Source organism: Lotus japonicus, chromosome 6 (genome assembly GCF_012489685.1).
Source record: "Lotus japonicus ecotype B-129 chromosome 6, LjGifu_v1.2".
Classification (NCBI taxonomy): Eukaryota; Viridiplantae; Streptophyta; class Magnoliopsida; order Fabales; family Fabaceae; genus Lotus; species Lotus japonicus.
Window position 1 is genome coordinate 1457898 of NC_080046.1, and position 14176 is coordinate 1472073.

The window sequence follows — 14176 nt, forward strand, 5'->3', positions numbered from 1 at the left end:
CTAATCCTTGATTATTTAGCTTAAAAATTGTTAACAACTTGAATGCAACATTCCAAAGCTAAAGTCGAAATGTGGACGGGGTCATCTCTTTATCCAATAATTACAAACTCTATCAGTATTATAGTCTACCACATGAATGGCCATTATAAAACAAATATATTCTCCTCAAGCAATCAACTAGTAATTTATTGAAAGGAATCCACTAAGCTTGCATTAATGAAATGTAGACCACCCATTAAACCATCTTTTTATGCAAATTAAAGTGAGTTTTAGAATTAAATAACTTGTTATGGTGGGGTAGATTCAAACATCTCCCGGAAAATGTTGGCTTTACTCTCAATCCATATTTCCAGTTGATTTTTGTCATGGATTACACATCTCTTTTGCCCAATGAAATTCTGTTTAACCTAATTTTCACAGAGCTCAATTAGCTCCAAATAGTATTTTCCTAAAGGCAAATATTTTCTATAGAAGTTTTGATTAATCTTTGTTAGATGGTGTCAACAAAAGGGTGTACGTTGTTAATTGAATGTGGCTCCACATGTTTATCAAATTCTCAAGCGGTCTTTGCTATGCCTTCATTATGTTGGAGACTTTTCACGTGGCAATCGTCGTATTCTCCTCTCTACTTATAAATCATGTTGTCCAAAATATCAAAGCTAGGGTGGAAGTTCATGCATCTTTTAACATCCCATTATGCCGAAAGTTGAAAATTATATATCTACAGACATTTTGAAGTGAAATATAATTTAATACTGTTTTTAATCTGAAAACAATATACTGGTTTATTGGTAAGTAAATTAAATTGTTATTAAGATGTGAACACAAGTTCGAATCTTAAAAAAGACATTTGTTGGAGGGATATGCAATCGTCAACGAAAAAAAATTAACAAGCAAATTTATGTATATTTCCCTGCTATCTGATTTATATCTAGACACTCCTTGAAATTTTGTGACAGGAACAAAGTGAGATAGCTAGGCCAACAAATTGCCAGCTTCAAATGTAGAACATGGATATGGAGTGCATGTTTTGCTTTTGGAACATTGTGCTGGAGCTTTTAAATGCCATATCCATCATCATCATTTCCCCTTTTTTGGCTTTATTTATCTTGCTTAATAATATATTTTTGGGGTTGTGATTTCCTTAATTTTTAATTTTATTATCTATACCACACCATGTGTCAGCAGTCGGGTACATAATTACTTTATCCAATCTGATTTTAAAAAAATACTAGAATAAAGAGAAAAAACACAAGCAATGAGATATGGGAGTTAAACACATAATTTATGGTTAATGGTGTCAATAATATTCAAGTTGGCAGTTAATCAATTTATTGTTGGAAAATAGTATTGTTATTAGAGACTTCATCCATGAGACATCAAATCTGCACCCATAAATTGTGACGGTTTAGAGTTAGTAATAAAAAGTCATACAATACTCTCCCGTTCAAGAAAGATTGTTATTTTAGACTTTCTTTCAATATTTTAAAATGTTTGTTGTTTTAGAAAGTCAATACAATTTTTGCTAATTTTTTCCATCATACCCTCATTTAATAAAAAATTTCTCATTTATCACCTCTCATATCAACCAATTATAACTCTTTTCTATTAACTACATTCGTCTCTATCTAAGTAGAATTTAATTGTTGCACATAGTACTAGTGAAATTAAATAAGGATACCGTAATAACATTATACTATCAATATTAATTGTCATTTCTTAATCTTTGTGCCACAATCTTAAACAACAATTTTTATGAAACGGAGGGAGTAAGTCATTTGTTTTTTTTTTTTGGTTACCGTAAGAGTCAATTTACAAATAGCCCGACCTTTTAATGCTTATTGTCATCCCCAAAATGCATTTTTCTTTTAAACCACATTTATTTTTCATTGAACCAATCATGTTTAAGTTATGTTTAAGTTGGGATAATTACTTGCTTGACAAAGTTTTCCCTACACATGGTTAAATACTTAAATATATATATTCACATTTGAAACCCGCTTTATTTGAGTTTTGCATTGAACGGCGATTTAGTTTAAAAAATACAAACATAGACCAAGAAAAGTCCTGTGTTCCGTCGCATAAATCATATTCAGTACGTAGTGTATGACTTCATCATTGTATCAATTCTTTATCTACCACTATAATAGTTAAAAAAAGATGTGACTATCAGCTACTTACTACATAGCTTATAAAATCATCCTAACAAATATAAAAATATTGAATGACGTCTCGCTTGATTTATTCAAGCCACGCGAGAGTTTTTGGTGATATTTTCTTCATGTCCGTGTTAGGCAATTTCACTCATGACTTGATAAAAATTTGGTTAGGGTAAAATATGTTTAGTCTTTTAAATTAGTGAATTATTAATTTTAATCTCTTTTTAAGGTTTTCGTTGCCTTAAGATAATGTGTTACTGATTTTGATCGTCCGCCCATTTTTATGGTAGCTTAAATCGCTACTAGCACATTTTGTGGCAGTTTTTGTGCAATAATGATAATTTTCAAACCGCCACAAAATATGTTAGTAGCGGTAATGGATGGAATCAAAATTAATAATTCAATATTTTATGATGACCAAATCAACCAAAAAGTTAAAGAGAGGCCAAAGCCAACAATTTATTATTTTAGGATATTTAACCCTTTATGAAAAACCTCAAAAAAAAATTTGGCGTAAAGACCACAAATTGAATGTGATAATGTCTATATCTACACAAACAAAAGGCTGTTGTTGTGTTTTGCCTATACACAAACAGTCTATTTCCCAGCCTTTTTCGAACATTCTAAAGAAAAGTTCACGATTTTTTTTTTCAAGAAAAGCCCATCTAGTATGGTTGAAATCCAAGTCCAAGATCTAATTTTAGTAAATCCACAACTCGAGTAAAATCAACCTTTGTTACGACCAAAAACAAATTATTAAGAGTTAAAGCAAAATAGACCCCTTAGGCTAGTGGAAAAATCATTCCTTGGAGTTGCTTCCTTTTCCCTCATTTAGAATTCTCTCTTGGGAAAATCATTTGATCCACAGGCCTCTTCTCTCTCTCTCTCTCTCTATCTCGCGACTCTCTCTCTCTTCTCTCTGGAAAAAAACTCAAACCTTCTTCTTGAAAATCAAATGGTAAGGAGCACTTTTTGAAGAACGAGGTTCGTGGTTGACTTGAAGATCTTCATCACGTTCTTGCTTTTGTTGATTATCTTCTTGTGTTTTTTATAAGAGGTACTTGTTCAATCTTCCCTAAAGTGTTAATCCTTCTTAGAGTTGTTTCTAGGGTTTGATCTTCAAAAACAAGAAATTCTCTCTCCATTTTGTTAGAAGGCGTGACTTAGAAGCATGATTAGGGTTAGGAGTTTGTTTTTTGAAATATAGTTATTTTCTTACTCATTATAAGTTGTTAGTGATGAATGAAATTTATATATATATATATCATAAATTTTTAAACAAGAGTTTGAATTAATTAAATAGGGATATTATGGTAAGAAGAGTAGTGGCAAGCGCAAAGAGAAACAAACAATCCCATAAACAAAGAGGCTCGCACGATCTGGATGTTGAGCGTTCCATTGTTGAGACACCGATATCATAGTCTTTGTCTTCGTCCTATACTCAGCAAGATGGATGCCATGAAGACAAACTACATAAAATACTTCTCAAGGACCGAACACAACAGAGAAAGGAAATGTGAAAACAAAAACATCAAGGATGATCGAAGGCGCACAACGACGAACGAACATAAAACAACATGACCACAGACGTGCTGGAAGGAGGGACTGCATGAACCTGCTCGCCCTCGCAACCAGGGACGGACCCACGTTGGAAGGGATGGGGTCAAATGCCTCCACGTCATTTTCACTTTTGTTGCATACCATACTGTTTTTTCTTGGTCAACTTCCATACTTTACTATGTAAAATACTACAATGCCCCCACCTACTTAATGAGTGCCCCCATACTTTTACAGTTTTACCTTTTGTGCCATTAAAGATGAACTTTTGTTACGTCTGATCCACATTTTGCTTTAGTTTTCCATTGAACAAAACTAATGTCCAAGGAATCATAATCATCACAATAGATACTGTGGTTCTAGATTGTTTTTTTTGGTATTTGCCTTTGATATTTTCATTTTGTCTTTTTTTGTTTTGTTATGTGTTTGTTTTTCACATATTCTATATATCTACTGCCGCTTAATAAAATTTTACTATGTGAAATTCTGAAACTTAATTGAAAGTCACTTTATGTACATATTTTAAATTTTATAGGGGTAGGTTTTTTTTTATGCTTTTATACAGTTAGGAGTGGGAAATTAATTATGGTTATGTGATTTTAATTGATCAAAACTCTTAGTCCCTAGAATAGTGTCTTATTATGTCCTTCATCAATTAAATATAAGCTATAAATGTCATATCTATGCAATTTTTTATTTAATGTGTCACAATTTCATTGTTTGGGATAAAAAAAAGACACAATTTAAAAACTAAGTATCACTTAATCCAATTTTAACTAGACTAGTGTTGAGAATGAAAAATTTGTGCAATGTTTTCAAAATATGAAAACTCATAATGAAAATAATTATGATGTTTATTCAAACTTCTATTTGTTATATTTTTACTTAAAATTTATATGTACATATTGCCCCCACAACATGAAATTCCTGGATCCGTCACTGCTCGCAACCATCATTGGAGCCTAGACTGCCATGAGAAGCTTCTTCCGTGGCTGGACTGCAAGGACCAACAGAATTCCAACAGAGCGCATCTCCATATAAGCTAACTACATATGTTATGATCAAATTTTGAAACAAATTAAAATGCAATAATTCTTTTGTGCTTGTTTTTCTTTTTTGAATATCATTTGAGAGACAATATTGTCTGAGTTGAGAACATGGGTCATTATGTGAAGTTATATGACGTATGCACGAATTGACTAAGGGCCTGTTTGGTATAGCGTTGAAGACTCCTAACGGGCGTTGCGTTTGAAATAACGTGGTTCACCTCTGATTTTTACCTGTTTGGTTTGGCGTTTTTGGAAACGCACCAACGCAGATCAGCACCAAAACGGCGTTGGACGAGAAGCGGAAAATTGGAGCGGTAGCGTCTGGCGTTCGCGTTAGAGAATTAAAGGCAAGCCATAATTTTTGGCTTTCACCAACCTGGGCTCCCCTACACCTGCGAATTGCAGCTGTGGTTTGAGAGAAAGAGGAAAGCAACAGTGAAATAGCAAACGAAGAAGCAAAGAGGAAGATGCAAGGTCTCTTAAACCAAATTGAATTAAAAGTTGGTGTCCGTGTATCTTTTTTTTGACAGGTGGTGTCCCTGTATCTTGTTTCCTTTTTATTATTTTATTTTATTTTTAGTAATGAAAATTGAAAAATATTCATAATAAAGAAATAGTATAATTTATGATTTTATTATATATAATTTATTTGAAACTATATTTAATAATATAAATATAATTTATTTTTTTAATTATAGTGCCAAACATGAGTTCAATTAATATCATCCAAACGATATTCATTTTTTTTAAATCACGTTTGTTACAAATCATCCAAACATAAATCACGTTTACTCAAACATAATTTTACTCAAAATCATTTTAACAAAATCACGTTAATTCAAACACCATGTTTCTAACGGGATGCCAAACGGGCACTAAGAATAAAGGAAATGATCTTACTAAAACACAAATTTATCTTTTTGGTTTAACCCCAAATATTCTCTCTACTAAGGCAATCTTATTTGAACAAATATGGTAAAAGTTAAAAGTGTCTCATGATAAAGATTAAACTCTCAATCTAGAGAGTACAAACAACCATTTTTAAGCATACTATCGGCATCTTGAGTAAAAAGACAGATTAAGAAAACAAAAACAAAGCAGTCATAGCTGAGGATATTTTAATTATAAAAAGGCTTTGGGCCCTGATCGTTTGGGTGGTGGTGAATTGTAAATGAAGTGAATGGGTCCACGTGAAAGTGACAAAGTGTTCCATTTACGTGCCCAGATTCATGCATGGTTTCGTAGTCTATTATACAAACAAACAACTGGCCCATGCCACGGAATGGAGTTTTAATTTCTCATATATTCCTGTTGACTTAAAGCAAAATATTTCAAATTTTGTATTTATAGAAAAATAATCACACACACACACAGATATATATATATATATATATATATATATATATATATTTTGATTTGCAACAATATAAATTAAATAAAAAATTTAATGTCGATGTAGTGGAACTTCTTATACGTATACGTAGTTTAAATTTAGATTCTAAGGAAAATTTTAAATAATTTGATAATAACAACATTTGTAAGTCGGTTAATAAATTTTATGCAGATAATATTTTCAAGTTGGGAAAAAGGAATTTACTATTTCAGTCAAGACATTATCATTCAAATGTTCCATGAGATCTTAACTTACGAAAAATGTCAAATTTATCTAAGTTTTACCAGAAGTTAGTTTAAACTAAAAAATCAGCAATGTTTTTACTTGTTGATAGATTGATATATATGTCTTGTTTCAACACTTCATGTATCTACATCTATAGAGAAAACTTTTTATGTAATGAAATTTATTTATACTCGGCTTTGCAACAAGATCGATGATGATCATCTCATAAATTGCTGAAAAGACCGTTGATGTAAGAATAGCTAAATCTAGTACTATGAAAAAGAACTAAAATTTGTATTTAATATTTTTATTATTTAAGGTTTATATATAATATTCATTGACACTTTTATCATTATTTCATTGCGGCCCTCCAACAAGAAAATCCTAGATATGTCCTAGACGCGGGTGACCCAAAACACCAATGGATCAACACTGAAGACCATCAAGAGTTTTAGACAGCACATTTTTACCAAAAAACCTTAAGACATTTAGTTATAAGTCGCACTCTAATATTGTCTTCATTTCACTCATTCTTAAGTCTTAACCGATGTGATATTCCTACTCACAAATAAATTTCCGTCATTCTTCTCTTTTGCTCATTCTCAAGTCTTAATTGATGTGAGACTCCAACTCAATTAATTTTTTGACATTCTTCTCTTGAAGTGTGAACCATCATCCTAGCCACACCAAGAAGTGACCCTGATACCACTTGTTAATTTGGGAGACATAAAGAGCCCAAAGCACTGATAAACCAACACCAAATATCACCAAGAGATTTGGACACCACGTCTTTATCCAAAGCCTTATGGCATTGACGTTATGGGTCACGTTTCTTATATTGTCTTTACTTTGCACATTTTTAATTAATCAATGTGGAACTCTAACTCATGCACTTGAATTCTCAAAAAGAAGAAGCTAGTAGGAATAACTTTTGAGTTGGAAAAAGTGATGCTAAAAGGTTTGAACATGAAATAAAAAAATGCTGTTATATGTGCTATTTTCTGTAATCATTTGATTCACATTTTTGTTTCCCAATATTCTTATTATAGGGATGTGCTGAAGATGCATGTATCACAATTGAAACTACATACACACATTACAGTCACAAAATAAGAAAAAGAAGCTAATCTGTATAAAAAAATTCTTATCAAAGATCTCTAAGCTCAAAATCTTGCTGGGAAATTGAAGCCTGAGAGTTCTCTGTGCTGCTGCTACTTCTTCTATCAACAATGTTAATGGAATTTCATTACTCTTTTTCATGATGTTGCAGTGCTTTTAACAGTTGCAACATGCCATGCTCACATGACTTTATTTCCCTGCATCAGGATTCTTCTGAGTTCACCTGCAATTCCTTGCAACAAGACCGGCTTCCGGATAACTCCATTGATGCCGGCTTGCTTGCATCTTTCCCACAAACCTTCTTCGGCACTCGCTGTCAAGGCGACAATCATAGGCCAATTCCGGCTCCTGAACTTCCGAATCCTCGTGGCTACTTCAAATCCATCTAAATCAGGCATGTGAAGATCCAAGAGAATAACTTTAAAGGAAGATCCAATAACACTGAGGCATTCAAATCCTGAAGAAACAGATGTAACAACACAGCCTAATTTCTGAAGCAACCTTTGTGTCACTGCTCTGTTCACATCGTCACTGTCTGCCAACAAGACTTGCAGACCTCTGAAGAAAGCATTTGAATTGGAAGGCTCAGAACTCTCACCAGGCTCTGGTATGGCTACTGAAATAGACTGCCGTAATTGAAGCCGAAGAGAAAGGGTCATGACTTGTGGAAAACCTTGAGAATTTGGTGTTAACCTTATGTTCCCTTGCATCATCTGAAAACAACATAGTAGACACAAAAAGAAAAATCAATGGGGAGAAAGATAATTTCAAGAACTCAAACAACTACTTCAACATTTCCAACAATGAAATAAAGAAATAATAATGGGACAATTTCAAATGTGCTTGTGCTATTTAACACACACCGCATGCATCACATCCAATCTGCAAGAGCTATGTAAGTCACAGGTTAGCATAACAGAATCTCCTCAATTACAATTACTCAATAAATGGAGATCTTGAAAAGCATTCCAAATGTTAAAAAAAATACAAAAGAAAGAAACAGTGCTCCTTGAAAAATAGATATTCAAATTCAAAATATTTTTGTCATAACAAATAGATAAAAACATCCATCCTGGTTAATCATTTGGAGGATACCAAAAAGAAATTTACTCTTTGAATCCTTAGCTAATGAAGGCTTGAACCAATGAAGAAAATAGCCTCCAACCAAAATTTTAAAGTATTATATATACAACATGAATAAAGATGAAAACCAGCATCTTAATGAACTTAATGAGCCACACAAACAACCAATGTTCCAAAACTCACCTGGATTATCCTCTTGCAAATGCTGAAGCTCAACCTTTCCTCAACTGAATCACCAAAATGCTTCCAGCCCACAAGCTGCCCGGTAACTGAAGTATTCAATTCAGAATCACTATTACTCATCCCTATCTCAAATCTAATATGCACATCCCCATTAGAAGAGCTTGGTCTCCATGCTGTCCATCCCTGGTCATTCCTTCCTTGACTTCCTGTTTCTGCGAAAACTTTAAGTACAAGAATCCCACCCCCATGGTTACCATCAATGACATTCCCAACCATATGCAAAATCACCTGAAATAACCTCCTTTCATCACCTAAAACATTGTCTGGCAAAGACTTATCAATCTCGACTCTAAAACCTAAACCCCTAAAAACACACAAGCACTTCACAAGGCAAGCTGCTTCTTTTATCATGCTATGCAACCCGAAAGGTTTCATCTCCAAAGGAAACCTTCCGTCATCCCTATCCGAGCTGTCCATGGCATCATTCATCAAATTTGACAGGACAATGCTAGTCCTTAGCATTGAATCCACAATAAGTTTCTGTTCACTCTTCAAATTCTCATCTTGTAACATCGAAAGCAAACCCAGAATTGTGTGCATTGGCCTTCCCATTCCACTACTCATGACCTTCTGAAATGAAGCTCTGGCCTGGCTCGCCATCATAGCGTTCATCTTCTCCTGTTGCAACGCTCGATTTTGGTCCTCCAACTTCTCCCTCATGAGTTGTGATTCTTCGAGAATCGCAGCATGCGAGAGAGCCACGGCCACCTGATCAGCAACCACCTTGATTATCTCGAGCTCTTGAAAGCTCCAAGATCTAGGCTCTCCACTAGGGAGCACCAAGACCAATATCGCATAAATCGCGGGAGTTATCTCTGGCGTTCCCCCTTTGAAATCACGAACCCGAAGCATTGGCATTCGGATCGCAGCAACTGCACCTGCCTCGCTCGAAATCCCACAACTAGCAGCCGCAAGCTCAGAGTCATAACCAATTATGTTCACTCCAGAAGTTTCCTTGATTCTCACCACATCAGGATCAGTAGTAGAGATAGAAAAGTTCCTATTCCTCTCATTCAATTCATGTGTGAGGTTCATCTCAGTTTTATCAACATTAGGCATCCATACTGCACAGTTCTGCAATCCCAGAGTTTTGGAAAGCTCAACCAATGTGGTGTAGAGAATCTTATGCCGATCAAGCGACTTCCGAATCTCATGAGTTAGCATCCTCACATACATTCCAGTTTCCTTTTGCTTCATTATCATACCAACCTCCCTCCCAAGATCCCTGGTCTTCTTCTTCAGCATGAATTCCCTGACCTTCACTTTTAGGAGCAAAGGGATTAAAGTGATGAGGGTTATGGCAGTGGCACATGATACCAAAGCAGTGAGAGCTTTTAAGACAGTGAGTGCCACCATGACTTGGAAGGAATGTGGGCCATAGGTCCAACCATTCAGCAAATGTGTCATTCCACAGAGAACAATGAAGGCAATGAACTGAATGAGGACCCATTTGAAGGGAACATTTGTGCAACTGATGAAGTAAAGAAGCTCAATGGGGATGGAGAAGTAGGCCACAGCAATGAGGAAATCACCAACTTTCTGGCTCTCAAGAATGGTTTCAATTGTCCACCAGCTGGACTCATCATCACAGTTGCATTTGGAATATCCATGATCTGTTGTTGCATATGCACACATGAAAAGCATGCCAATTAAAACTCCAGATGCTGTTGCTTTCAACATTGATTTCACCTCCAGTATGTTGCTTGATTCTTTATTCAATCCAAAGATACAAATCAATGTGTGAAAACATGAAAGGGCATCAACCTTCAATCATTCCCAAGTTCAATTAACTTGCCCTGTCATCAAAAAATAAAACTTTAAAACCCACATCCAAACAGCAGGAAATGGAACACTCTGAGATCCCTAAACCAAACATAACAAATTAAACAAACAACAACAAAAACCTTATCCCACTAAGTGAGGTTAGCTATATGGATCACACTACGCTATTGAGTTTGATCAGATACTAGATTTTGAGGAATATTATTGATAAGGAGGTCATTTTTAACAATATTTTTTTTTAGAGAAGAAAGTATTAGGAAAATACCTATATAAAATGATCCAAACCATTCCTATCTTGTAATTTCAGTCTTAAACTTGTTTCATTCCACACAATGCCAAAGGGTGAAGAGGAGGTTTTCATCAATCAAATTGAAGATACTAACATAATAAAATCCCTTTGGTGAGAAATCCACACCCAACCCAACAAACACAACATCAAATCATAGGAAAAAAAAACCATAGTCTAACAATGTTCACCAACCAAAATCTAAATAAAGAAACAAATAAATCATACATCTAGTGATGCAGACCAATTTTTATTTTATTTTTAAATATTAGCAGAAACGCATGCAGCCCCATAGGCCATTGTTTTTTTCAAAAATAATTAAATAAAAGATTAAAATGACGTTAAAATCCAGATTGCAATCATACATTCTAAACTTAATCACATCTTAATAATCTTATCCTCACATTAAAACATCAGAAAAGACGAATCACTAATTCACTATCAACCCAATAATAATCTGTTCAACTTTCCTATCTACCAAACACTCCTAACACCCATATATATTACTTTACACATTTAACAAGTGCACCCCCTACCCACCGTCACCTCCTTCATCGGGAAGAACACAAAGCAGCATGCAACCAACCCCACCATGTATATACAAATATATATATATATATATATATATATATATATAGAGAGAGAGAGAGAGAGAGAGAGAACCTGGCTGAGTGTGCAGAGAAATCAAGCTATCTCGTGCCTTGTAAACCGGTGAAACAGTGGGTGAGACCCTTTGTGTGGAACAAGGAGGAGAAAAATGAAGTGTTGTGCTTCTTGTGTTTGCAATATGTTTTGATCCACATTTGAATCACGAGATAACATACATGATGATGTGATAGGATTTAAAGAAGAAAAAAATATAAATAAAAATTGAGTGGAAGTATAATGAAAGTGTCAATGAATTAAAACTCATCTGCTGTGTGTGTAGCAATGGTGTGTTAAGTGCAATGTGTTATTTTGAAATTGAATGAATGAATGAATGGGAAACCTCAAACCATAGAAGAGTAGCTGACTAGCGCCGTTGTTTAGTCGAGGAAGAAAAGATGAGTGATGGGTTATAGATACAAAGCGTTGAGATTGTGAAAAAAAAAGAAGATGAAGAATGGGTCCACTTATTTTCTTCAGCACAAGTTGATCCATGCACTAGTCAAGTGACCAGTTCTTTTATCACGGATGCTCGCATTAAGTGGTAAACAGCTGAATATAAAATATATTTTATGTTTTAATTATGTTAAAAGGAGTTAAATTTTCGATCTCATAGTTAAGGGATGATGTAACTGTTTTTCCAATGCAGAAAAAAAAAAAAGATGATGTAACTAATCACCACATCATATCTAGTGGGTTTTCTTAAAGAATAGTATTAATTTAGTGGTTAATGGGTCCCTTTATTACATGAAGAGTACTTGGACGCTCTTTTGAAGTAAAAGGTCTTTCTCACTCCAAAAAATATTAGTTGTTTTAATTTCCTTCAGTCTCATCCCCTTCTTCCACTATCATTATTATATTTGACCAAACAAAAAAACTATCATTATTATATGCTCATTATGTCCTTTATAATTCTTCATTTATCATTATTATATGCTCACCTATTACCTTTCTCAAATATTAAAGAAAAAACTCAATTGTATTCTCTCTCTCCCCTTTCGGTTTCTCTGTCCAATAAGACCATATACAATGGTTAAACAAAAAATGTTTTGTTTAACCCTTTTTTACCCCACTTTTTCCCTTCCCAACACACCACATTATCTTCTCTCTCCAATTCAACAAATTTTAAACAATTACCCACTTCAATGGTTTTGTTTAACTCTCAACACCCTACCCCACCACTCACCACTCACCCTACCCCACCACTTTTTTATTTCACATTTTTATTTAATTTTATATTTTTATTTTTATAATTACATAAAATTACAATTATCGATTTAAATTAAATTAAAACAATAAACACTTAACAATTTGTTTTTTTTTAAATATAGACTTTTTTTTTTTAAATATAGACTATAATTTTTTTTTCTTAACTTAAAATGCAAGACAACAAACTAAGCATACAAGAATTTATTTTATTTTCTTAAAATAAAATGCAAGACAACAAACTAAGCACACAATATCTTAAAATGCAAGACAAGGGAAAACTAAGCACACAACACACAAATAGCGTAAATAGTACGATACAAATCATCTTCAATCCTGAGACATTTTTTTGTTGAATATCTTCAACATTTTCTCCCTCTCTCTCCCCTTTCAACTAAATCCAACAACCATTAAAACACTTCAACAAACTTCAACACACTTCAACAAACAATTAAACCATCCATTGTGGATGGTCTAAGCTATACTAAAATGTATTGCAATTGGATTTAACTATTACATGTACTGGATGCAGTTGCTGAAATTATGTGTTAATCAACTTGAAGAACTAAAATTTGAAATTTAATAAGCAGTAATGATTCATGAACCACTACACAGTAAAACACCCCTAAACACCCCTTTTTCCTGCGGATTTTGCTACGGGATTTCCTGCGGATTTTTCATCGAAAAAATTTGAAGGTAAAATTTGTAAGAAAATCCGCAGGAAAGTACTATTTTCGAACGAATTTTCGCAGGTAATGATTTTGCGGCGGTTAAATAACCGCCGTGTAAACTGTAAAGTTGAAATTCCTAAATTAGGGATTTGGCCAAATAATACACTGAACTAACCACCTAAATACACATGACTAACCATAAAGCACAGAACCGTGTAAAGTTGAAATTCCTAAATTAGGGATTTGACCAAATAATACACTGAACTAACCGCCTAAATACACATGACTAACCATAAAGCACATAACCGTGTAAAGTTGAAATTCCTAAATTAGGGATTTGGCCAAATAATACACTGAACTAACCACCTAAATACACATGACTAACCATAAAGCACAGAACCGTGTAAAATTGAAATTCCTAAATTAGGGATTTGACCAAATAATACACTGAACTAACCACCTAAATACACATGACTAACCATAAAGCACAGAACCGTGTAAAATTGAAATTCCTAAATTAGGGATTTGGCCAAATAATACACTGAACTAACCACCTAAATACACATGACTAACCATAAAGTACAGAACCGTGTAAAATTGAAATTCCTAAATTAGGGATCCGAAGCAAAATCCGCAGGAAAATGGGTGTTTAGGGGTGTTTCTACTATTCAGTGGTTCATGAATCATTTTTCTTTAATAAGTGCTATTGAAGGGCATCTACTGACCAAAAAAGTTTATGATACGTTTTTTTTTCTTCT

At 33.9% G+C, this 14176-nt stretch overlaps 1 protein-coding gene and 1 long non-coding RNA gene across 3 annotated transcripts; one reads left to right on the forward strand and one right to left on the reverse strand.

Annotated features, from left to right (window-relative positions):
• Positions 1 to 2805: 2805 nt before the first annotated feature.
• On the forward strand, positions 2806 to 4082 carry LOC130723633 (uncharacterized). Its single transcript, XR_009014313.1, has 2 exons — positions 2806 to 3216; positions 3463 to 4082. It is a non-coding gene; the product is annotated as an uncharacterized LOC130723633 (long non-coding RNA).
• Positions 4083 to 7350: 3268 nt separating this feature from the next.
• On the reverse strand, positions 7351 to 11973 carry LOC130723573 (ethylene receptor 2-like). 2 transcript variants are annotated; one of them, XM_057574678.1, is made up of 3 exons: positions 11560 to 11973; positions 8769 to 10624; positions 7351 to 8215 (listed from the first exon to the last, which is right to left on the reverse strand). In XM_057574678.1, exons 2-3 carry the CDS (start codon positions 10506 to 10508, stop codon positions 7682 to 7684), a joined length of 2274 nt encoding a protein of 757 aa, XP_057430661.1. In that variant the 5' UTR covers positions 10509 to 10624; positions 11560 to 11973; the 3' UTR covers positions 7351 to 7681. The 2 variants fall into 2 exon arrangements, with proteins under 2 accessions (XP_057430661.1, XP_057430662.1); XM_057574679.1 differs by lacking the exon at positions 11560 to 11973 and adding an exon at positions 10876 to 11431.
• Between the last annotated feature and the right edge of the window lie 2203 nt (positions 11974 to 14176).